General features: G+C 42.9%; 1 protein-coding gene across 11 annotated transcripts in view; it reads right to left on the bottom strand.

Moving 5' to 3' along the window:
• LOC129178312 (voltage-dependent L-type calcium channel subunit alpha-1D-like) overlaps positions 1–26351 on the bottom strand; it is a 145968-nt gene that overhangs the window by 48287 nt on the left and 71330 nt on the right. For 6 of the 11 annotated variants that reach the window (XM_054770426.1, XM_054770407.1, XM_054770436.1 and 3 more), the window contains exons 7-20: positions 24214–24410; positions 20685–20788; positions 20431–20600; positions 17160–17234; positions 16427–16514; positions 14967–14993; positions 14573–14733; positions 10392–10617; positions 9965–10172; positions 9213–9333; positions 8990–9104; positions 8843–8900; positions 8688–8745; positions 2142–2286 (exon numbers count right to left, since the gene is read on the bottom strand). In XM_054770426.1, coding sequence (XP_054626401.1) covers positions 2142–2286; positions 8688–8745; positions 8843–8900; positions 8990–9104; positions 9213–9333; positions 9965–10172; positions 10392–10617; positions 14573–14733; positions 14967–14993; positions 16427–16514; positions 17160–17234; positions 20431–20600; positions 20685–20788; positions 24214–24410 — 1753 coding nt within the window. The remainder of the gene's footprint in view (positions 1–2141; positions 2287–8687; positions 8746–8842; positions 8901–8989; positions 9105–9212; positions 9334–9964; positions 10173–10391; positions 10618–14572; positions 14734–14966; positions 14994–16426; positions 16515–17159; positions 17235–20430; positions 20601–20684; positions 20789–24213; positions 24411–26351) is intronic. The other 5 variants (XM_054770489.1, XM_054770464.1, XM_054770482.1 and 2 more) reach the window with 1 other exon arrangement.

Genomic DNA, 26351 nt, shown 5'->3' with positions numbered 1-26351 from the left:
CACCTTATTGTGGTGGAGGGTTTTGAGTGGCTTAGTGATCCTAGGAGTTATGTTGTCCTGCGCCCTGTTAGAGTCTCCCAAGGCAAACAGGTCCAAGGTGACAGGCCAGACAAAGAGTGATTCAGAAGATCCTATGAACAAGAGCAGAAGGACAGACCACACCTCGGCCGAACGTGGGATACCCTGGAGCCAGGCCCTGGGAAGGGGCTCGCAGGCCTAGTGTTCGGGCCTTCACCCATGGCCCGAAGAAGCCACACGAGATCTCCTCCCCGTAGATCCACTACCCGAAAGTGGACACCAGAGGTTAGGGCTGCTGTCAAGCTGAAGAAGCAGTCCTATCAAGGATGGATGGCTTGTGGTACCGGCAGGCCAAGCGGGGTGCGGGGTGGGGTAGTCAAAAAACTCCTCAGTGGCAAAGCTCTGGGGAGTTTTGCCCTGAATTCCTCAAGGCTCTGGATGTTGAGGGACTGTCTTGGCATGTCTCTTCAACATTGCGTGGAAGTCGGGAACATTACCTCTGGATTGCCAAACCGAGGCAGTGGTCCCCCTTATCAAGAAGGGTGACTGGAGTGTGTGCTCCAACTATAGGGGGATCACACTGCACAGCCTTCCTGGGAAAGTCTATTCTAGTGTGCTGGAGATAAGGGTATGACTTTCGAACGTCGGCTACAGGGGGTGCAATGTGGTTTTCACTTACAAGGGTACTGGAGGGTACATGGGAGTTTGCCCAACTGTTCTACATATGCTTTGTGGACTTGGAAAAGGCATTCAACCATGTCCTCGCGGTGTCTTATGTGGGGTGCTCCGGGAGTATGGATTGGTGCCATGCTACTACGTGCCATTCTGTCCCTGTTCAACCGGAGCAGGAGCCTGGTTCATATTGCCAGCAGTAAGTCAAGCCTGTTCTCAGTGAACGTTGGTGTCCGCCAAGGCGGCTCTTTGTCACAAATTGTGTTCAGAATTTTTGTGGACAGAATTTCTAGGCACAGTCAATTAGTTAAGGCCGTCCAGTTTCGGTACCTTTGGATATCATCTCTGGTATTCGCAGACAATGTGGTCCGGATGGCCTCATCGGGCTGTGACCTTTAATGTTTACTTAGTCGGTTTACAGCTGAGTGTGAAGGTTCTGCGATGATGCCATTAATTACATAGTTAATTACGTTAATTACGATGAGGCCATGGTTTTCAGTCGGAAAAGGGTGGATTGCTCCCTCGGTTGGAAGCGAGGAGTGGAGGAGTTCAAGTGTCTCAGGGTCTTGTTCACGAGTGAGGGAAGGTGGAAGCAACAGGTCGGCAGGCGGATCGGTGCAGCATCTGCAGTAATGCGGTCAATGTACCAGACAATTGTGGTGAAGAGAAAGCTGAGCCAGAAAGCAAAGCTCTCAGTTTGCCGGTCGAGCTCTGTGTCATGACCGAAAGAACGAGATCGCTGATACAAGCAGCCGAAATGAGTTTCCTCCTTCGGGTGGCTGGACTCACCCCAAGAGGGTGAGGAGGTCATCCGGGAGGGGCTCAGAGTAGAGCCGCTGCTCCTTCACATTGAGAGGAGTTAGTTGAGGAGGCTCAAGCATCTAGTCTGGATACCTCCTGGACGCCTCCCTGGTGAGGTGTTCCAAGCCTGCCCAGCTGCAAGGAGGTCCTAGGCAGACCTAGGACACGTTGGAGGGATTATGTCTCACAGCTGGCCTGGGAACACCTTGGTGTCCCCCGGGTGTAACTGGAAGAGGTGGCTGGGGACCGGGAAGTCTGAGCTTCCTTACTGAGACTGCTGCTCCTGCAACCTAGACCTGGATTAGCGGAAGAAAATGGAATGGAATGCAGCGGAATAAATACGCTAACTTCTCCAACCCGGGGAACCTCACTTCACCACCAATATATCACTTTCCATCAATTTGTGTTGCACGTGTATAGTACATGCCGTGAAAACTTGTTCTGTAATTATAAATGTATGTAGTTATACCTTGTGTTTTGATTTTGTCTGTAGCCCATTTAGGCAGCAAACTAAGTGGACCTGAATCACTTGTGTCCTTTGCTGGTTACTGCCAAGTACTTACTGTAAACCCACTATGCCTCAATTGCTATACAGTACAACCTAATATAACGATAATCTATAAAATGATAAAAACATGCGTTGGACGCACGGATTGGTGCTGCTGAAGATGAAGAAGGCGCTTCCCTCCGGGATGGGGGGAGTTTTTTCCTTGAGGGTCAGCTCGGACAGCCTATGAGGGCGGGGCCTGGCGGGGACCTCTGGAAGGTCATCATTGTCGTCATTCACGCAACACACTGAAAACACAACAGCATTGTCAGTGACAACTACAGAACCTTAACTTTAATAATGATTTGGAGTGCATGTGAACATGGAAAGGAAAAAATAGCTCTCACTGACTACATGGCCATTTATGAAGAAGTATTTTGCACAACACGATAAGGAGCAAACTGCTCAGCCAGCATTAAAACCTCTGATAAGTTCATTGTAAACTACAGTAGGACAAGTGTACCACGAATGACTTTCAATAACAGCTGAGTAGCACGGCCAATATTTTAAAGTGCAAGCAGAGGTACATATGTGTGCAGATGTTATTTTGAACAGTTAAATATGTTATCAAACCATTTGTCAACTTCCAAAAATGTTCAAATATGTTTTCAAATATACAACAATATTTTTTTAATTTTAATAATGATTTGGAATATGTGAGAAAGTGGAAACAAATCTTAGCTCTTTGATCACATGGTAATTTATTAACAAGTGTACAGGGTTCCTACAGATTTCATATTCAAAATTCAAGACTTTTTCCAGACTCAGAAAATAGACAATTAGACAACAACATAATTAGAGCTGCAACAATTAATGATGATTAATCCATTATCCAATTAATCAACAAGTATTTTGGTATTCTATTAATGGCTTTTTTATTTTAAAATGTAAATATCCTCTGATTGCAGCTTCTAATATGTGAATATTTTTAAACAACCTTTGCCATACATGAAAGCAGACCTATTATCTTTATGTTTTAGGTAAAACCAGATATTCACCCACAACAACTTTGACCCCGGAAAACAGTGATCAACATTTTTGCCTCTTTTCCGATATGTTGCTGTCACAATGTGCTAGTGACTACCAGTTGTTGTGGTTGTCACTGCGTGGTACCTGCCTTCTTCTGGCTTGTTTCTCCTGTATTGTTGCAGTTACACCTTAAGCGGGCTGGAGGCGGGGACGCTGGGCACACCTGCGGCTAATTACCCAATACTCATTTAAGCCGACTACCCACAGCTGGCAGCCGCTGGTTCATTGTTTCGCCTCTGCTGGCAACACACCCGAGTGCTTCTGCTACCAGTCGTTGTTCCATGCCCATTTGGACCTGCCGCCTCCCTGCCGTCCAGCTAACTCCAGCGTTTGTACTTTTCTTCATGGTGTAACTTTCATTTGCCTTTTGTCTCTATTTTTGCCACAACACCATCGTTTTCCGTTTTTGGATCTACTCTCTCTTGCACTTTTTGTCATTAAAAATCCTGAATTACCACACGAACTCTAAGCCTCTGCATCTGGGGTCCTAACCACACCGAGAACCTGACAGAATGAACCAGCAAGCAATGGACCCCGCGGAGCCCGAGCCCATTAAATTGGCGCTGCGTCACCAGGCTCAACGCCTGGGCAGACAAGAGGAACAACTTAATGCTTTGGGTTCGTGCATTAAAAGCCTAGCTGACCAACAAGACGCTCGCATGCAGGCTCTGGAGACACAGCTCGGCGCGTTGGTCGCAACCCTACAGCAAGGATCTTCCACCACCACACCACCCGCTAACCCGGAAAGACCCACAGAACATTCGCCCTCGTCAGACGCCATCTTACCTGCGCTCGGCTCAGTGCTGTCCAAACCCGAGAGGTTCTCCGGCGAGTCCGGTGAGGTACACACCTTCCTCACTCAATGCGAGCTCCACTTCGAGCTGCAGGCGGCTGCCTTCCGCTCCGAGCGGGCACGGATCGCCTTCATCATTTCCCATCTGACTGGCAAAGCAGGGGAGTGGGCCACGGCGGAATGGAGCCGCCGATCTCCCACTTGCTCGTCCTATTCAGCCTTCACCAGGGCGATGGAACAGGTGTTCCAACGGACTCCTCCCGGGCGCGACGCAGCACGCGCCCTACTGCGGATAAGTCAGGGACGCCGCAGCGCCATCGACTACGCCGTCGAGTTCCGCGCACTTGCGGCAAAAAGTGATTGGAACGCCACGGCCCTGCTGGATGCATTTTTTACTGGCCTGGCTGATCCCATCAAGGACCAGATGATTCCGCTGGAGACCCCGGCAACCCTCGACGACCTCATCGCCTTGGCTGGCCGCATCGAAAAGCGCCTCAGCGACCGCCATGCGGACCGGGGACGCGGCACCCCCGGCTACAGCCGCGGCGATTACAAGTTCCAACAGACACCGCCCCGGCCATCCGCCTACATGGAATCCACTCCTGCACCTCGGCTCGACGAACCTATGTAGCTGGGAGGGAGTCGCCTCACTCCTGCGGAGAGGAATCGCCGCAAGCTCCTCCGCTTGTGCATCTACTGCGGCCAGGCAGGTCATTCCCTCTCCAGCTGTCCGGTCCGTCCCGGCAGCCCACGCACCCAAGCTGCACATCCACGCTCTCCAAGCGCGTCCGGAGACACGCCCCCCCGGATGACGTCAGCGCCTGACGCGGTTGGTAGACTACAACTCCCAGGTACTCTCTCCTGGTCCACCAAACAATTAGACATTAACCCTTTCATTGACTCAGGGGCAGATGACAATTTTATTGATGAGGGGTTTGTCAAACAACATGGGGTTCCTGTGGTAAAACTATCTGATACTAAAGTTGTGCGTTCCCTTGATGGGCGTCACCTTGCTACTATCACGCACCAAACCACTCCACTTCTTCTCCGCATTTCTGGTAACCACTCGGAGACCATGAGTTTCTTAGTCATTCCTTCCCGTTCAGCACCCATCGTATTAGGGCTTACCTGGTTGCTCAAACATAACCCCCACATTGATTGGGCTAAATCCACCATTATTAATTGGAGCGTTTTTTGTCACACCCACTGTCTCAAATCAGCATGTCCACGAACTCCGCCCGCCCAGATAGAATTGCCGGAAAGAATTGATCTCACATCGGTACCCTCAGTTTACCACGACCTCCGTGAAGCATTCAGTAAAGAAAAAGCCCAGTCACTTCCTCCTCACAGACCATATGATTGTGCCATTGAGCTACTTCCCGGTGCTACCCTCCCATCCGCACGGCTATTTAACATTTCCAAACCTGAAAGGGAAGCGTTGGAGCAGTATATTGCCACGTCTCTCGCAGCTGGCCTCATTCGTCCTTCATCGTCCCCACTAGCTGCTGTTTTTTTTTTCGTGGACAAAAAAGATAAGTCCCTCCGCCCTTGTGTAGACTACCGGGCTCTCAATGATATTACAGTAAAGAATAAGTACCCATTACCGCTAATGGATTCCGCATTTAACTCCCTCCACTCCGCCAAGATATTCACTAAGCTTGACCTTCGGTCCGCCTACCATCTAGTTCGTGTCCGAGAGGGTGATGAATGGAAGACCGCGTTCAATACCCCTCTCGGACACTTTGAATATCTAGTCATGCCTTTCGGACTCACCAATGCTCCAGCCGTGTTCCAAAGCTTCATAAATGACGTCCTGCGAGACATGCTCGGCCGCTTTATTTTCGTTTATTTGGACGATATTCTAATTTTTTCATCCTCACTCGAGGAACACACCCAGCACGTTCGTCTGGTCCTCCAAAGGCTACTTGAGAACAAATTATTTGTTAAGGCAGAGAAATGTTCTTTCCACTCGTCGTCCGTTTCCTTTCTGGGGTTCATTGTGGAACAAGGCCAAGTTAGTCCCGACCCAGCCAAGATCCAGGCTGTGGTCGACTGGCCCGTTCCTACATCAAGGAAGCTTCTTCAAAGGTTCCTAGGCTTTGCCAATTTCTATCGACGATTTATTAGGAATTTTAGCCGGGTCGCAGAACCAATGACGAAGCTCACATCTGTTAAAGTTCCTTTTAGGTGGACCCCAGAGGCAGACGCAGCATTTAGTAAGCTTAAATCTTTATTCACCTCGGTTCCTGTGCTCATTCACCCTAACCCCTCCTCTCAATTCATTGTCGAGGTTGATGCGTCAGACACCGGCGTAGGGGCCGTCCTCTCCCAGCGCTCGAGCGACGACCAGAGGCTCCACCCCTGTGCCTTCTTCTCCCGCCGCCTGACCCCGGCCGAACGCAACTACGACATTGGCAACAGAGAATTATTGGCACTCATCCTGGCGTTGCAAGAGTGGAGGCACTGGCTCGAGGGTGCTGAACTCCCGTTCATTGTTCACACTGACCACAAAAACCTGTCATACCTCCGCTCCGCTCAGCGTCTCAATCCCCGACAAGCACGATGGGCCCTTTTCCTCACTCGATTCAATTTCACCCTGACCTACCGCCCGGGCTCCCAAAACACCAAGCCCGACGCCCTCTCCCGACTACACGCACCGGCCCCGGAGCAACCCCGCCAGGAATATATCGTCCCCCAGTCCCGGATCCTGGGTGCCCTTCAGTGGGATATCGAGCGGCGGGTGGCCAACGCTGCTGAAGAAATCTCCACCCCTGAAGGTTGTCCGGCGGCACGGCTGTTTGTCGTCCCGGGACTCCGCTCCGAGGTCCTCCGGTGGGCCCATGAGTCCAAGGTAGCATGCCACCCCGGAGTCTCCCGCACCGCTTTCCTCCTGGCGCAACGGTTCTGGTGGCCGTCATTCCGAGCGGACGTCCAGAAGTTCGTGGCCGCCTGCCCAGTCTGCGCGCGGAACAAGCCATCTCATCTGGCTCCAGCGGGCTTCCTGCGACCGCTCCCCATCCCCTCCCGCCCATGGTCCCACATAGCACTGGACTTCGTGACAGGACTCCCACCATCTAACGGAAATACAGTCGTCCTCACCATAGTGGATCGCTTTTCGAAAATGGCTCACTTTATAGCACTCCCAAAGCTCCCCTCGGCCCTGGAGACGGCAAACTTACTAGTCTCTCACGCCTTGAGACTGCATGGAATCCCCCTGGACGTGGTCTCAGACAGGGGACCACAATTTACATCTGCTGTCTGGAAGGCGTTCTGCAAAGCCCTCGGAGCATCACCCAGTCTGTCCTCGGGCTATCATCCACAGAGCAACGGTCAAACCGAGAGAGCCAATCAGGACCTGGAGGCGGCCATCCGCTGTGTTTGCCATCAACAGCCCGCCTCCTGGTCCCTCAACCTGCCGTGGATCGAGTATGCTCGCAACACCTTGGTCTGCTCCGCCACGGGCCTGTCCCCGTTCCACGTCGCCTATGGTTACCAGCCTCCAGCATTCCCATCCCTGGAATCAGAGGTGACAGTCCCCTCCGTGGCCGCCCACCTACAACGGGCCCGCCGGGCCTGGCGCAACACACGGGCAGCTCTTGGTCGGACATCAGAGCGCAACCAACGCCTAGCCAACCGCCACCGCTCAGTCGCCCCTGATTACAAGCCAGGACAGAGGGTGTGGCTTTCTTCCCGTGATTTACCCCTTCATGTTGACTCAAAGAAGCTCCAGCCCAGATTCATCGGCCCTTACCCCGTGGAGCGTGTCCTGAACCCCTCCGCTGTTCGACTCCGTCTGCCAGAGTCCCTCAGGATACATCCGGTTTTTCATGTCTCACTCCTTAAACCAGTTACCACCAGCAACCTCAGCCCTCCGGAGGTGCCTCCCCCTCCCCCCAGGATGATTGAAGGCCACCCAGCATTCACGGTCAAGGCCATTTTGGACGTGAGAAGAAGGGGCAGGGGTTTCCAGTATTTGGTTGACTGGGAGGGGTACGGCCCCGAGGATCGTTCATGGATTTCCCGGTCCCTCATTCTCGACCCCACCCTCATTTCGGACTTTCACAAGCGTTTCCCAGAGAAGCCAGGTAAGCCGCCGGGTGGCGCCCATTAAGGGGGGGGGTACTGTCACAATGTGCTAGTGACTACCAGTTGTTGTGGTTGTCACTGCGTGGTACCTGCCTTCTTCTGGCTTGTTTCTCCTGTATTGTTGCAGTTACACCTTAAGCGGGCTGGAGGCGGGGACGCTGGGCACACCTGCGGCTAATTACCCAATACTCATTTAAGCCGACTACCCACAGCTGGCAGCCGCTGGTTCATTGTTTCGCCTCTGCTGGCAACACACCCGAGTGCTTCTGCTACCAGTCGTTGTTCCATGCCCATTTGGACCTGCCGCCTCCCTGCCGTCCAGCTAACTCCAGCGTTTGTACTTTTCTTCATGGTGTAACTTTCATTTGCCTTTTGTCTCTATTTTTGCCACAACACCATCGTTTTCCGTTTTTGGATCTACTCTCTCTTGCACTTTTTGTCATTAAAAATCCTGAATTACCACACGAACTCTAAGCCTCTGCATCTGGGGTCCTAACCACACCGAGAACCTGACATGTTGCGGCCCAAACCACTAACTGTTTTTTGCAATTACTATTTTCACTAGTTTACTATTACTAGTTTTATAGTTGTATTATGGTTATTTTTACAACTTATTTTTGCACTTGCACTAAGATGTACTTCTGTATAGCAGTTATACGCTTTAAATTTGCATTATTTCTTATAGTGAAAATGTGTTTAAAACATGGGAACAAATCAAAGGTCCGAAGAGTTAACACATACCCGGTGAGTTAATAGAGTAAAGTTCTTTGTCCTCCTTCAGTAACAGCTCCACTGGCACCTACACAAATTGCAAAAAAGACGTATAAAATAAGACAAAATCATTAAAAAAATCCTAAAAAAATAGAAAAAATCATGTCAGAAAACAGCCTTTGTACCTTTGTTTCTCCGTCTGTGTTTTGTATTATTTCTACTCTCTGGTCTATGCCCACTTCCCTGGTTAGAATGACAGAAAGGGTAGCGGTTGTAACAATTTAATACTCAAAAACAGCAAATAAAATGTGAATTTTGGGGAGTGTTTCTACTTGGCACTGTTCCTCCTCTTCTTCGCCTCTTCCTCCTCCTTCTGCGCCGTGTTGAGACTCTCGGCGTCAGCCAAGTTGTCCACTGCGATGGCCAAGAACACGTTGAGCAAGATGTCTGATCATGTGACTTGAGGAGAAACATTTTGGTCACTGAATCAAATTCAACTGAAAAAAAGTATCACTATGATATAAGGCTTTAAAAATGTTTGGTCTGCCAGGATACAGTTCCCGCAGATGAAGAGGATGATGAAGTAAATGCAGACCACCATTCCGGAGGAGGCGGGACCACCATACGCCATGATGCCGTCATACATCACCGTGTTCCAGTCTTCTCCTGTCAAGATCTGGTCAACACAGGGGTAACAAAACACCAGCTGAGAAAGTTGAAAGCTGTGATGTGAATCACAACCCAAAAGTGGATCACAGACTGGTTCTGTGTGTATCACAGATACTAAGACAAGACACTAAAAACATTTAGTATTTAGTATGTACTGTATATCTTGAGAAAAACACAAAATTTTGTGTGCCTAGAAACAAGTGGCCGCAGTACATTCCAGCGCAGCGCAAATTCTGTTCTCCCTGGAGGTGTATTGGTTGACACGGCTGCCTTTCGTGGCAGAGAGTATGGGTTTGATTCACGGCCAGGGTGGTGTCAGAAAGGGCATCCGTTCTCTCTTGAAGAGATCCATTTTTGAGAGTGCAGCGATTGTTCTCCACAAAGTTTGCCTGGCAACAAGTGGCCATTCAAACAGGAGATGTAAACATATAAAAAGAGTCAGGGCCGATACATACATAGATCGTTTCTGTGTTTGGAGCGTTTAGACATTGCGCATTTCTCCCTGTTGGCCACTGTCTTTTAGTGTTCATAAAGGTCACCATTACTTAAAAAGAACACACCACATGGACTCCTTCAGAAATACTCCTCTGTAGTTATTTTGTCAATATATGACACAATACAATGTAAAAAACACATACCTGGAACACGGTCAGGAGGGCCTGGGGGAAGTTGTCGAAGGTGCTGCGTTTGGTAACGGTCTCATCAAAGTTGAACTTGCCCCCAAACAGCTGCATGCCCAGCAGGGAGAAGATGATGATGAAGAGGAAGAGGAGCAGCAACAGGGAGGCGATGGACTTCATTGAGTTGAGCAGGGAGGCCACCAGGTTACTCAGTGATGCCCAGTGGCTGAAGACAAATAATTAAGTCTAGTATTAAATTTAAAAAATGAGTCATTTTGCATTTATTCTTGATTTGATTTGATTTTGACAAATTCTGCCTAATAACAAGTGGCAGTGCATATGTGACTGAAACATGAAAGGACATTCAGGTGTAGTAATGCGGTTAAGTTGTTGAAATAAATTATGCATACAGTAGTCTGGGCTAGAAAGACTGTGTGACGCTCACCGTGTGACCTTAAAGATCCTCAGTAGGCGGACACAGCGGAAGACAGAGATGCCGAGCGGAGACATGATGGCCAGCTCCACAAGGATTGTCTCGACGATGCCACCGCACACCACAAAGCAATCGAAGCGATTGAACAGGGACACAAAGTAGGCCTGCAGCCCCAAACTGTACATTTTCACGAGCATCTCCAAGGTGAACATGGCTAAGAGGACTTTGTTGGCTGCATCTGGGGATGAGAGGGAGAAAAAGGAAGTTAACTTGGAGGCAATGTTAGGAGAACACCAACATTAGCAACACTAGCCTAGCTATGTCAGCCACGGTCACATTTTAACGGCAACATCATGCTAGGTTAGCGTATTTGCTGAAGAAAAAAGCCTGGTTTATTTTGTTGTTGTTTTTTTACTTTATAATAATAATAAACTTTATATAGTGCTTTAAAACAAACTTACAAAGTGCTTTACAGAAAAAGCAAGTTTAAAAACAAGAGCATTCAAATGGCAGAACAGCGCAGATAAATAAGAACAAATAATAGAGGGAATTTAAACCAATCCAGTAAAAGCACAAATCTGTAAAAATGAGTTTTTAAACGAGATTTAAAAGAGGGCACAGAGTCGGCTTGTCTGACCTCCTCAGATAGGTTGTTGCAGAGAGTCGTGGCTCGAACACTGAAAGCCCAATCACCGATCACTTTAGCTGTCCTTCGTGAAGTGGTGGTCATAGTAGGGTGAGATTTATTAAGTAATCATGACTATTCATGAGGTACTAGTAGTAAAATGTAATTATAATATGTCAGGATAACAGTATATTGAGGCCATACCCACACCTACACAACAGACAAATACATACAGTAGGCCTTCTTAGCCTTTACACAAGTTCCGTTATTGGTTGACTATACAGTAATTTAAGTTGTCAGCCAGGTTCTCTGTTAACTGCCTTTGTAAGACGCATGTGAAGAACCAATACAAATTTCTGACCCCAAACTTGTATATAAAAGCAATTTGGTACAGTTCCCCAATATTGTAGTATGTGCAGTCATTATGTCCTGTGTCCATATACTGTAACCATGTTATTAGTTGTGAGGGTCAAAAGTGCGGGCATGTATGGAAATCTTCTATTCTATACACACTGCAATTAGTGCTAGTGGTAAAAAAAATGGAGAGACTAATGAATTATGATCTGTAATTAATTGATCTAATTAATGTCTTTTTTACTCTGACCTAAAAAGAAAATAAATTAGAAAATAGAAAATAAAAATTAAGTAAAACATCAGGTCCATATAAAGCGTACCTCAACACATCAATAAACAGTAAGAACACTTTTCTGAGCAATACAGGTATTGAACAATGAACCAACTGAGGTCCGGTGATCTTCGTTTATAGCAACACAGTTGGGCGAATCCTCCACCAAAATCTTAAGTTTGTTTTTCTTTTAGTCGTCGTACATCTTGCTGATTTTGCACGTCGCTGTAGTCCTCCACAGTGGCTTGTATAATGGGCCATTGAACGCAATTTGCAACACCTCTGTTAACCCCTCGTCTTCCATTATGTCAGGGGTCGGCAACCCGCATGCAGCTGTTCAGCCTCCTTGTTGTGGCTCCCTTTGCCGAGTGTGGGGATTTTTCTTTAACACCAAAGTAGGGGCCAGGTGCGTTTTCGAAAAGAATGTGAAATATCCGACTCACAGCAAGTCCGTGAAGGCATCTAGACTACGTTCTGACTGCTGATTATATGAGCAAAGGAAGGGGAGTTAGGCTAGTGTAAGGACTGAGACTGCACGGGAGAGAAAAAAAGGTGAGGGAGTTTTGAATTGAGTCTGAAGGAAGTTACTGTGCAGTATCCTAAAACTATGTAATTAATTATGTAATTAACATAATTAATGTTATGTTTTATAACAAGAAGTGCGCTGTAGCTATGTGTTCGGAGCCTGTGACATGCTAATCACTGAGGTGGTGATTCCAGGAGATGCAGATAGTGTGCTGGGCGTGCTGACTGTGCACAAACCATCCATTCATCCATACATCCATCCATCCATCCATCCATCTTCTCTGCCGCTTATCTTCACTAGGGTCACGGGTATGCTGGAACCTATCCCAGCTGACCTCGGCCAAAATCGGGGTACACCCTGGACTGGTCGCCTTTCAATCGCAGGGGACATATACAGTAGATAAGCAACCATTAACACTCACATCCATACCTATGGACAATTTAGAGTCGCCAATTAACATGTTTTTGGAATGTGGGAGGAAACCAGAGTACCCGGACAAAACCCACACACGCACAGGGAGAACAACTCCACAAAGAGATGCCCAAATGGAGATTCGAACCCAGATCTTCCAGATCTCCTGACTGTGTGGCCAACATTCTTGTGCACTCACCGCTCAGAACAATATATGCTTTCACTTTTACGTCTCCAAATACCAGAAAAACTCTCCCAGCAAGGTCAGAAAAAGGCTTTACATTTGTCGTAAGTCACGTATGAGAAAATAAGTCACGTATGAGAAAATAAGTCACCAAGAGGTTTTGGAAAGTCGCCAGATTTAGCTAGAAAATGGTCAAGTTGGCAACACTGGGCTGCACATGTGAACAGAAGGAGTGGGAAGCCGTTCACAGATGGCGAATACATGAAAGAATCGTTCATAAAAATATCAGAGCATCTATTCTCTGAATTAAAAAATAAACAGCAAATTATTCAGAAAATGAAAGAATGCCTTTCTTTGCAAAGACAGTCAAGGACAGGACCAATAGAACGGTCATTGATGACAATTCAGTGCAGGCGTAAACGGTATTGAGCAAATGTAACTGAGTTAAAAATACACTTTATTTACTACACACAAACAAACACTGATATGCAGATATGTGAACTGTGTCAATGTGTGTCCGTGTCAGGATGAGAGACTGGAGATTCCCCTGAAAATGAGGTTTTATCGCTGCTTGTGTGTATTTTTGTACTTTGGATACTGCTTTATCATGATTGTTCAACTTTCCCTTTCAATTTGGTATCAAATTAATACATGTATGCAGATTTAAATCATAGTGATTGCAAGTGGACAAAAGTGAAGATCAAGTTGAATCCATTCAAAGGGAAGGATCACAACATCCGGCTGAAATAAAGGATATGTACAACGGATACTAAGTGTGCAGCAGTAGGGGGTACATGGCTTCAAGTCAAATGTCTGAAGGAGTACATGACTGTAAAAAGTTTGGGAACCAATGATCTAGAGGATTCAGCTGGATTTTTTTTTTCTAAACAGAGAAATACCATCCATCCAAAACATATCTTGTTAGCAAATGCTTTTGTCTGTATTTTTTCAGTAGCAAAAAAAAAATTAATAAAATAACTTATGCAACCAAGAAAAAAGTGCTGATAATTTATCTACTCGCACCATGGATATGGCTTTAAGAAAAAAAAAAAAGATTGATTATGTTGTAATTTTCCAACTGTTAATACAATTTTTTCGGGGGCAGGGCGGGGGGCTGGGATCCCATGGATCTTAAATTTCTGAATAATATGTGCAACTGTTGTCACAGGAACATCAAGCTGCTTGGAGATGGTCTTATAGCCTTTACCTTTAACATGCTTGTCGATAATTTTCTTTCTTATGTCCTGAGACAATTTTTTCTTTGCGTCCTCATGTCCATGTTGAGTGTGGGACACACAATGTCACCTAACAGCACAGTGACTGACTGTAGTCCTATCTATAGGCCCACTGACTGATTACAAGGTTGTAGACACCTGTTAGTAGACACACTTTGAATTAACGTGTCCCTTTGGTCACATTCTTTTCAGTCTTTTCTAGGGGTACCGTCAGGCCAGGCCTGTTTCATGAGTTTATTTTTTTCAATAATTCTGTTGAAGCATGGTTCATAGAATTTTTATTTATTATTACTTTTTTCAGATTCAAGTTATTTCTGTGACCATTGTGAGTTTTTCTTTCATTGAATGAATGTTACCAACAATTTTGTCCACATGTGTATATTCAGGGTGCGCTCATCCAGAAGTGTCAGATGCGGTATCATATTTGTGAGGAAGGAGGTTTTTCCTTCATGACATCATGAAAAGCCACAACTTCAAAAGTGAGGCCCTCTTCCCTCAAAATTGGAACAAACAAGTGAGGAAGATGATAGATTTTTATCATATTTGGTGCTCATTAACAGGACAAAAACAAAGGAAACATATCTTACCTTGAACTTCGGTGAGCCAGTTGGGTTGATTGTAGTGTTCTGAAGCGATGGTGAGCGTATTGAGGAACACCAAGATGATGACCAGCCAGTAAAAAGTCACAGATTTCACTGCCGCTCGACACTTCCTGCGCCAGAAGCGATTCCACCGCCGCCCCTGACGACTGTAGCAAACACACATTAGCATCACGTCACAACAGTCAAAACGGAGTAAGTGAAAAAGATGAGGAATAAAACACGAGGATGCATCCAGGGCAGAAATGACACAATTAAAGAAGAATGGAAGACATGAGGGATTGAAGTGATTCATGTCACAATGAATGTATATGTAAAGGCATGCAGGACGAGTTGGACTGAGGCACATACCTACTGTGTGATGTCACACCACGCTACTAACCTGCACTTTGATTTAGTTATTTTTTTACTGAGGAGGATAAAAAAAAACATTTTTAATAAAGCAAAGTGAAGCCTTATTCTGTATGCAACCTCTTTTCTATATTATATACACTACAGCAAGCACACCCCACACATCTCAGAAACTATTTAATGACATCTTCTCAAGGGACAATACTATAGCAATGACATTTGGATATACTTTAGAGCAGGGATCCCCAACCACTTTCAGGCGCAATGATAAAAAAAATATATATATATACATTTGTAAATAACTACATGAAATTTTATTTAAGTGTATATCAATTTTGGAAATATGGGTCAGTATTTTATTAACCAAATTATATACAGTTGGAAAGCCCAAAGTTTTTGCATGTTTATGTTGTATGTTGCGAGCAGCGATCTGTCCCAGTGTGTTCCGCAGTCCTTGAACAAACCATTGTGCGTGCGCTAACTTTCTCCCATGCTGCACAGATAGACTACTATACTGTTTTTTTACCGTTTTTCTTTCACCTCATATGCTGACACTACAGTATGTAGGAATGCACAATGGTAAGATTTGATGACGTAGTCGAGTGATGACGTGCATATTTGTTCTGTGCACAACTTCAAGTTAATTCATGCTAGCACACTGCCTTTTACCACACACATCAAACAGCGATGTATAATCTCTCTGAAAAACAAATTCCAGGTTTGTACTGGTGGATGGTCGGTCTGTATTCATTTTGTGCCTTTAATTTGATGTTGTTCCTGTCTTAGTTTTACACAATGCGTAAAAAAATAAGATAATGGTCTGCCAGAGATTTTGGGGAACACGAGACGGTTTGTGGGTCTAAAAAGGTTGGTGATCACTGATTTATAGTAGTCAGTGTACAGCTTGTATAGCAGTATCGATTTACTGTCCACAGATTATTGCCATTATTGATTGATTGTAGCCATTACTGTCGAAAGAGCTGCCAACACAAGTGAGTAGCAACATGATTGTGTCTTGTCTACAGTGTCAGTCAAGTGTGGTTGTAGCGCTACGGTCTGTGGCTACATGAGTGATGAATGCTGCTTGCAAAATGAATTCCAACATGTACTGTGACATGACTAGACTTTGGAATTCTGTTTTTTCCTCAATAAACCACAGCTCCCCGGTGCAGGCAGCACTCATGCATGCGACCACCACCATGCTTGACTGTGAGCAAGCCACAATTATGTTGGTACTCACTAATGTTGCCGGCTATTTAGACAATAGTGACTGTGATGAATCATTTTCAGTGGATAGTAAATATATACTATATGTTGCTATATACTGCAATACAAGCTGTACAGTGACTACTCTAAAATATATCAAGTTTATTTTCTTTAGTATTGTCCCTTGAGAAGATATAAAATGCTTTTTGAAATGTGAGGCGTGTACTCACCTGTGTGTGAAGTGAATTGAAGTAAGAAAGATGAGAAAAGGTAGTTGACACTCACCACAAAGGAGCACAGCAGAGCCATTTGTCGTCGTCGCCACTGTGATTGTCGGTGTTAACAGACTCCGTCTCGCTGGTGGGCACGCTCGCTGTCGAATCACACACACGCACACGCACACACTTATGGAAAATGATTTCCCTTACTATGCTCACATTTTAAGACATTTTTAAATAGACAGTCATGCTTTTATATTTTGGTTTAGCCTGGATGAAATATTATTTTCCTCATATTGTGCATAGAGGCTTTTGTTTTCTACAAATATCTGCAATGTAATAAATTTAAATGAAATTCCTAATAAAAAAAATAAGAAATGAAATGCCTTATCTACAGGATGTTTTGCAAATATTGTATACTGTTCATGCATGCAAAATGTTCCTTAATTAAAGTGACACGGAAGTGAAGGGATTTCTAAATGATGATGATGGGATGAGATATGAAAACATACACATTTACAAAACTAGAGCATAGTCACACACAGGTCTGGGAATTCTGCCTTGCAACAAATTGAGTACTTGTTGTCATTATGATTAAGTAAATTCCAATCGGCAAATATTGTAGTTTCCCAAAGAAGGGTCTTCTCTTAGGGGACATGAGTGACAGAACATGGATGCACAAAATATACACAAAAATGAGACAGACGTGTAAACTGTATGAGCTCCAGGACACAAAGATGTTCAGTGTCACTGAATGAAGATGGTACAAAACAACAAAAACCGTCGGGGCTCACGTTTACCCTGCGTTTCTGTGGACTGAGTGAACCAGCCAAACTTTCCCTTCTTCTTCTCTGTGAGGTCGGCTAGTGTGACCCCTTGGTGTTAACCACATGCAGTTCACACAGCCAGGCAGCAGAGGGAGCAGTGAGTCAGCACAACAAGAGAAAGGAAGTGTGCAAAGAAGATACAAGCAAGACTACAATGACCACTAAACTATCTATAAAGAGTCTACAGGCCAGGAAGTGCATGTTCTTTCTTGAAACAAATCATTGTAGGTTTAATAAATTGGGCTTTAAATTACCATATTTCCTCATTTCAAAGCCTCCACTCTAATGGACAATTAATATTGAACAAAAGCTTGAACAAAAAAAAATGTCTCACCTCAAATTAATGCAGGTAATGCAACTTAAGGCCAATGATATTTCTTTACGATGACAACTGATACCTTACAACTTATTATTATGAGTCATTATGTTATATTTCTATTTCATGATACAGGTAAACTATCATAATATTCCAGAATGGATAATAATGTGCAATATATAATAATAGTATTTGTTGTAATACATAACATAATATAATTTTATTTTATTTAGGCAAAATAATTTACTTGTGATAATAATTAAAAATGGCATGAAATAAAATGTAATTAAATAATTTTAAAAGTCATGAAATATATCAATTGATTATTAAATAAATACATTAAACATGACATTTAAAAAATGAATAGGTTTAATGTAATTATTTAAATTATATTTTACAATTTCATTAATTAATTGACAATTCATTCAGAATAGACTATTCAATCCCCATTTTAATGAATAGGGCACTCACTTTACTTTCACTTTGAAATAAAGAAAAATGTATAAATAACACATAAATATATTAAAATATATAAACAAATATACAATTCAGGCCAGATAATTCCAAGTACATTACAACAATTTCTATGACGTTTTTTAAATATCATTTTATATCTATTATAAAATGATTCAATACTTAACGCACAACTTGCTGTTCTCTAACATAGCAGTTTTGCATATCCCTAACTTTATCTGAGAAGTATATTATTCATATATTTTTTTAATATATTTTTTAAAAATCGTGATTTTGTCTATAGTTAATTAATCACAATAAATCGCAGATAGAAAGACGTTTTTATTAATAATAAGTAGGGATGTAAATCTCTTTGTGGCAAACGATTCGATACACATCTAGATACACAGGTTGAGTTGCGATTCAAAAACGATATATTTTCAAAACAACGATATGATTCGATACAGTGTACAAACGCTATGATTAAATCTTTACATTTGTTCATGTAGACATGTAATCTTACATTATAAAAGACAGAAGCCAATTCTATAAAGTGGCATTCTTACAGTATTTTCAAATGTGTGAAAGAACACATCATATCCCCAAGCATTCTGTAAGGCAGATGTTTCCAACCACCGGGCCGTGGGAAACGTTCAGACACAAGGATTTTAAAAAAAGCCCGCTGTAAATCATTTTGTTGTAAACGATTTGATACGCAACTATGATAACTACATCACATTTTATGTAAAGGGCTATCAGTTTTGGAAATATGGGCCATTATTTTATTCTAAAAATGATATACAGTATACACCTACTTGTCCGATGGTCCTAGAATGCACCATCTGACTTTCTCCCACGCTGCACTATTCTGTATTTTTCTTCTTCACCTCATTCACCAGTACATCTTCAATGTGCGTTCAAGGACCATTAAACATCCATCCATCCATTTTCTATACCGCTTCTTCCTCATTAGGGTCGCGGGGGCATGCTGGAGCCTATCCCAGTGGGACAAAACAGCGCTCACAATAAACATGCAAAAACTGGGGGATTGCTAAATGTATCTTATTTTTTGAATAAAATAATCACCCATACTTTCAAAATTGATATCCCTTTACATAAAATTTTATGTACTTATCGTAGCTGCGTATCAAATCGTTTACAACAAAGAGATTTACATCCCTACTTATTTTTATTTACTTACAATAAACAATGTAAAAACATCCATCTAATCCATTTTCTATGCCGCTTATCCTAATTAGGGTCACGGGGGTATGCTGGAACCTATCCCAGCTGACCTCGGGCGAGAGGCGGGGTACACCCTGGACTGGTCGCCAGCCAATCGCAGAATGTAAAAACAATATACAATAAACAAAAAATGACAAAAATAAACACAGACGATGAAAAGGCTATAATAAATAAAAACATATTTCTATCTGCGATTAAATTTAATTAATTATCAGTTACCTGTGGACAAAATTGTGATTAAATATTTTAATCGCTCGACAGCACTGGTGTGAAAAAAATCCCCTTTGTCCCCTTTTTGATTTCTTTTTTTTTTTGCATGCTTGTCACACTTAAATGTTTCAGATCATCATACAAATTTTAAAAAATCCAAACACACCAGCAAGTCCACATCTGAATGGCTGCAAGAAAAACAAAATGAAGACTTTGGAGTGGCCTCATCAAAGTCCTGACCTGAATCCTATTGAGATGCTGTGGCATGACCGTAAAAAATATGGTTCATGCTGGAAAACCCTCCAATGTGGCTGAATTACAACAATTCTGCAAAGATGAGTGGGCCAAAATTCCTTCAGAGCGCTGTAAGAGACTCATGGCAAGTTATCACAAACGCTTGAAGGGTGGCCCAACCAGTTATTAGGTTTAGGGGGCAATCACTTTTTCACACAGGGTCATGTAGGTTTGGATTTTTTTTTCTCTCTTAATAATAAAATGTTTGATTTAAAAACTGCATTTGGTGTTCAGTTGTGTTGTCATTGACTAATATTTCAATTTGTTTGATGATCTGAAACATTTAAGTGTGACAAACAAAAAATAAGAAATCAGTAAGGGGGCAAACACTTTTTCACACCACTGTATATATGCATTCAACATAACTGATGTTTTTTACCTGACAATACTTTATTAATTAATTAATACTTTATTCTACATTTATCATTGTTACCGTTACTTTGTGCTAATTTTACTGTTGAGAGTTGCAGTCGGAATTTGTACAAACTTTGCCATCTTAAAATGAAAATTTTCCTAACTATACCATCTATTACATACTGTAGATTTAACTTTAGTAGTAGAAGCAAAGATGAAAAAAGAAAAAGGAGAAAAAGCAAACATTAGTGGCAAGCTAAAGAGGAAAAGAGACTAAAATACTGAATTATCCTGGTGGCCAACACAAAGGAAATGAAGCAGCAAAGGTAGCAAACACTACAAATACATCGCAATTCAATGCAGCAGACTCACTGTTGCACTTGCCCTCCTCATCTCCCTCCTCCTCGTTCTCGGGGTCGATGTCCTCGGCCTGCGTGATCCAGTCCAGGTAGCCCTTCAGGTCCTCCTCCAGCTGCTGCTTCTCACGTAGCTTCTGGAAGTCACCTCGTGCCTTGGCCTTCTCTCGCTCTTTTGAAAACTCTCTGGAATAACAAACAAGGATTACTGTCACAGGTCACTCAATTGTCACAAAATCCAGACAAACTATATAGAAAAATTAAACCTACCCACTAAGGACACCCAAGACCAGATTAAGAACAAAGAAGGATCCAAAGATGACCAGACTGACAAAGTAGACCCACGGCAGCTCAAAGCCCATCGCATCATTCATCTGCAAAGAACACACAGTGTTTCATAATATTCTTACTTGTACAGCGTACATAAAGGACACATTACTGCTGTGCTGCAAGACACAAGAGAATATAAAATAAATGTTATACATACACAGTATATCTCTGTACATTAGTAGTATAATAATAATAATAACAATGTATTAATAGTTATTATTCACACTTGCTAATATTATGAATATAAAAACTATATAGTATTAATATACTTTATATAAATATTCTCAAACAGTGGTGCAAGTGCCACTGAAAGTACACAGACTCCACTTAGTGGTACTCAGGAACAACAGCGATCTTTTTAAAAATTAAAAAATATTTATATTAGAGACATATACATAGGAAATAATTGTAAAAATGCAAATTCTACTTAATAAAAATTGCTGGAATAGAATACACATTTCCTTTACTGCAATATTGTTTTTTTTATATATTACTTTACTATTATTTTGTGTTATTGTTTGTCATTGTTTCATTATGCTTATTAGGGATGAGCAAGTACACCACTATCTGTATCTGTATGTGTATCTGTTCACCCATCTAAATTATCTCTATCCGTATCTGTACTCGGAATGGGCGGGGCATAAATCAGAAGTGGCCATGGTTTAACGGGAAATGGGTGGAGCTTAAATTGGTACATTATTTTAAGTCTGAAATTGACATGGATTGATCAGAAGTTGCTATATTTATTGTTTATTATTCAGCCCTATGCGGACTGTGTATGTGTGTAAGTGATCTGTAAGACTTTATTATTTAATTATTTTTAATGATCTACAGGTATGTGAAGTTGGTGATTCATACAAACATCCACTGATGGCAAACAGGGAAATAATCTGTCAGCCTTGTTCACTGTAGTTTTCCAAAAGCACCGCATTCAGTACTACGAGCAAAGTTTTCCAGTTGACTTTATATCACCAGCCAAATTAGAAGCAAGCAGACGGAAAAAAAAACAAAAACACTGTGACCGACGCAACACGAGCCGTTTACAACTCTGTCTTGTCGAATGCACCGTGTACGTTACGAAACAAGTTTACCAAGTAACTTTACATGCAAACCAAAATAGAGGCGAGCTGAGAAAAACCTAGAATACCCAGTCCGGAGTGGACGCAGTGACCAAAGTGACACAAGCCGTTTTCAACTCTGTCTTGCCAATTGCACAGCGTACTGTATATGACAGAGGCATATGGCTGCTCTCTGGCTGCAGCCTGCAGCAAGTCTATTTAGGGAGGGTCAGTCGCTGTGTGTGAATACAGAGCATGAAGAGTGAATACATAAGTAGTTACCCAATGAGGATTTTCCTTCAGCACAAGTACGGATAACGATGAGCTGTACTCGTTTCATGCTTGTACTCTGCAAAAATGCATTATCCGTTATGGATACTCGTCTAAAACGAGTACCCGGCTCAGCCCTAATCATTATTAGTAGTAGTAGTAATAGTAGGGCCCAAGTACAAAAGCGATTGCCTTTTGCGAAGGCCCTATTGTATCTGCTATGTTTATAAAAATTTGATATTTCAGTGGTCCCGAACACAGACTAAAACAGTAGCACCCCCATAAATAAAAAAGAACCCTGCCACCAGTTTCATGGATTATCATCAAATTCTATCGTAAAAGGACACATGCAAGTAAAAAATAGCCCATGTTGGAAAACAAACAGGAAGTCGGACATTTTGGTTTGAAACAGTCGTTTTGAGGTGAAAACCAAGGGTCGTATTTTGACATTCTCCCCATAATTATTATTATTATCTTAATTGTTGTTATTATTGTTATTGTTATTATTGTTATTTACCTATCATTATTATTGATAAGGCGGGGTACACCCTGGACTGGTCGCCAGTCCATCGCAGGGCAGTAGACAAACCATTCGCACTCACATTCATACCTATGGACAATTTAGAACACGTGTCAAACTCGTGCCCTGGAGGGCCGAGACGCTGCAGGTTTTCTCTCCAACCAGTTTCTTCAGCAGGTGATTTAATTGATGAGCTCCTTCCCTCAAACTGAACGTGTTGATCATTAAAATCACCTGCTTTAGTAAAGAAAACCTGCAGTGTCTCGGCCCTCTATGGCACGAGTTTGACACCCCTGATTTAGAGTCTCCAATTAATATGCTTGTTTTCATTCATTTTAATTAGATATATTTTTCATTACTATCATTACACTTTCATTTCACCGTTAGAAAATGCATTGTACTTCTTCAGACAGAAAACTAACTGAGACTGAATCAACAGCGCCTCTGCTGGTTGTTGACAAGTAGTGTACTCCATGTTTCCTGAGTTGCTTAACAATAATTTTCACAGAGTTCATTAATTCTTCAATTTTTACACCCGTCCCTATTTAGCACGTCTTTGTCTAAAAAGTACAGTTTGCCATTTTATTTTCCTCTCGCCTTCCTTTAGGTTTGCCAAGTCCTTTGTGTTGTGGCTTCAACAGCAGTGTTAGCGTGACATCACCCTGGTAACGCATAAGAGAGCATACGAGAGACTGAGGAGGACAATGAGGCAGACCAAAAGAGCGAGGGAGGAAGGGCCAAAGGAGCATTTGACGTGGGATGTGGAGGTCTCCCATCAATACAATGAAATGTGTGTGTGCCTGTGTGTGTGTGTGTGTGTGTGTGTGTGTGTGCAGGGGCTAATGAAAAGCGGCTCATCATTAATGACAAACGGCAGGGTTTGCATGTAGAGATGACATCAGCTACGATACAGTTTATTACGTGGCTGACAGGGGCAAATGCGCAGTAACCGCCAAATGCTCCAAACACAGAAATGATCCAAAACAAAAAAACGCACAAACGCCAAAAAGGAAATGCACCAAGAAAGTGCTGCAAATTAAATATGCTGCAATCAGGAAAAATGCAGCAACACTGCAGGACACTGCAGGAAAAATGTTGCAAATGGCAAAAACACACACAAACCCCAAAAACAACTGCAAGTTCAACTGCAAGGTCACAAAACAAAACAGAAGTTTCCTAGACTAACAGTTATCCAAGCTACCAGCGGTACCATACCTGCAGCATATCCATCTTTAAAGACATAAGACATACAGTAATAGGTTACAGTACTATAGAGCAACCAATTTTTGTGTGTTTAACAAAGCCTGGCTAACTACTTGTTGGACTGGCTAACCTTCGTTTTGTTCTGTGAACTTGTAGCGTTTCTCTTTATACATGTGTTTTTGGAGTTTGTGTGTGTTTTTGGCATTTGCAGCATGTTTCTTTTCATTTTTCATTTGTTTTTTTATCCTGCAGCCTTTATGTGATGGCATTTTGAAATTGCAGCATTTCCCCCTGGTATGTGTTTACGGTGTGTTGTTGGTTTTAGACAATTTCAATGTTTGTAGCGTTTGGACTTTGCTGTGCATGATGTTTATGTTTATGATGAATATGTAGTTATATGTAAATATAAACATGTTACCCAATAGAGCACGTCGGTCCATCCCTCCATGGTGATGCACTGAAACACCGTGAGCATGGCAAACAGGAAGTTGTCAAAGTTGGTGATGCCGTTGTTAGGACCTTGCCAGCCTTCCCTGCATACGCTCGTGTTCAGCGTGCAGTGGCGGCCGTTTCCTGACATTGCGCACGGCCTTGGATCTTCTTCTGCTAGCGCACCTGAAAAAAAGCAAAAAAAACATTGTGAATTTATACTTCTACCCATGGACATAAAACACTAACAGCAGGTAAAAATAATGTGTACCCTATGCATACTGTTTTTGTAACATAAAGCGTCCCTATGGTTATGCCTCTAAATATTGTCATTTATGCAGGTCATTGTATTTTCAGGGCGTTGAATCAATCGCAACAACCTGCACAGTCCAGATACAATAGATTAAATGCCCTGAGAAGTCATCCACAACAAAATATACTCCCACACACATCTAATTCAAGGGCTGTATAAAAAATAATGAATACACACAACATAATAACAAAAATGTACTCTTTTCTTTTTCTATTTTTTCTACTTCTATTTTTCCAAAAATTAAGTGTGAAATTATGGTAATTACCTTTTTAATCTAGATTTTAATGCAATTATTATGCTACATAAAAACACAATAAAATAATAGTAATAATAATAATAATATTAGAAGAAGAAGAAAAATGTAATGTCACCTTAAAAGGAAACCAAAAATATCACAATATTATAAACATCCATCCATCCATCCATTTTCTATGCCTCCTATCCTCACTAGGGTGGCAGGTATGCTGGAGCCTATGCCAGCTGACTTCGGGCGAGAGGCGGGGTATGCCCTGGAGTCGCCAATTAACCTAACATGAATGTTTTTGGAATGTGGGCGGAAACCGGAGTACCCGGAGAGAACCCACGCACACACGAGGAGAACATGCCAACTCCACACAGAGATGCCCAGCGGACATTCGAACCCAGAACTACCAGATCTCCTGACTGTGTGGCCAACATGCTAACCACTCGGCCACCGTGCGGCCCAACACTATTAATATTAATAACATTAATATATTTTAACATGATTATTTATTATAATATTTGATATTTCGATTATTTATAATTACATATGCTTATATGAGATTACATATAATTATTCGACCAGTTTAGGGTGTACCCCACTTCCTGCCCAAAGTCAGCTGGGATAGGCTCCAGCATGCCCCCGCGATCCTAATGAGGAAGAAGCGGTATAGAAAATGGATGGATGGATATTATTATTTCACTATTATTACTGTCGTTCTTATAATATAAAATTATGTTTTGGCTCCCATCTCTTGTCAGCTGAATGTGTTGTGTTTTTGTTGAGTGTAAAATATTTCCATTAATCGATTAACAGCAAGTAAAACAAGGAAGAATTAGACGCTTTAAAAAACTGTTTTGAGAAGTGATCATGTAAAACAGGTATTCCTCTATAATTTTTGTTGGTATAATATTATCCATTAATTGATTTTCTGTACCGCTTGTCCATACTATAAAAAAAACTTGTCTTCTCGCAGACTCCGGCAGTATCTCCTTCAAGCTCGGGTCCTCTACCAGAGGCCTGGGATATTGAGGGTTCTGCGCAAGAGCTTAGCTGTTCCCAGTATTGCGTCCTTTTGGACAGAGATGTCAGATGTTGTTCCTGGTATCTGCTGGAACCATCCACCTGTTATGTTCATACATGGGTGTGTGGGCTGTTGTTATGGGTTACAGTTCCTTTAAGGTTCAAGTGTAACTGTTATCGTAAAGTGTGGAAGTGAAATAAAAGGCGTAAACCATTGTGGTTATTGTCTAGTTAACAGACATAACATTTGAAGGATGTCCTCTTTGGCTTTGTCGCTGACACAGGTGTTTCTGCCCGCCCCAGGGGAGCCCACGGTGCCATGGGGCCGGTGGGTGACGTCCTTTGACAATTTTTCGATCGCTTCGGGACACTCAGACTTGCATAATGCTAGGAAATGCAAGCTGCTGCGTCACTGCTGCGTCGATGCGGCACTGTTGGAGGCGCACAAATTCAGCTGGGTGGTGCACGAGCCCATGACGTCACTGCCATCGCTGCTGGTCAAGAATGGCACAGAGGAGACTGTGGGAGCTTCTGGCGGGGTGGATGCAGG

The sequence above is a fragment of the Dunckerocampus dactyliophorus genome, chromosome 1 (assembly GCF_027744805.1).
Source record: "Dunckerocampus dactyliophorus isolate RoL2022-P2 chromosome 1, RoL_Ddac_1.1, whole genome shotgun sequence".
Taxonomy (NCBI): Eukaryota; Metazoa; Chordata; class Actinopteri; order Syngnathiformes; family Syngnathidae; genus Dunckerocampus; species Dunckerocampus dactyliophorus.
This window is presented reverse-complemented; position numbering and strand designations above follow the sequence as displayed.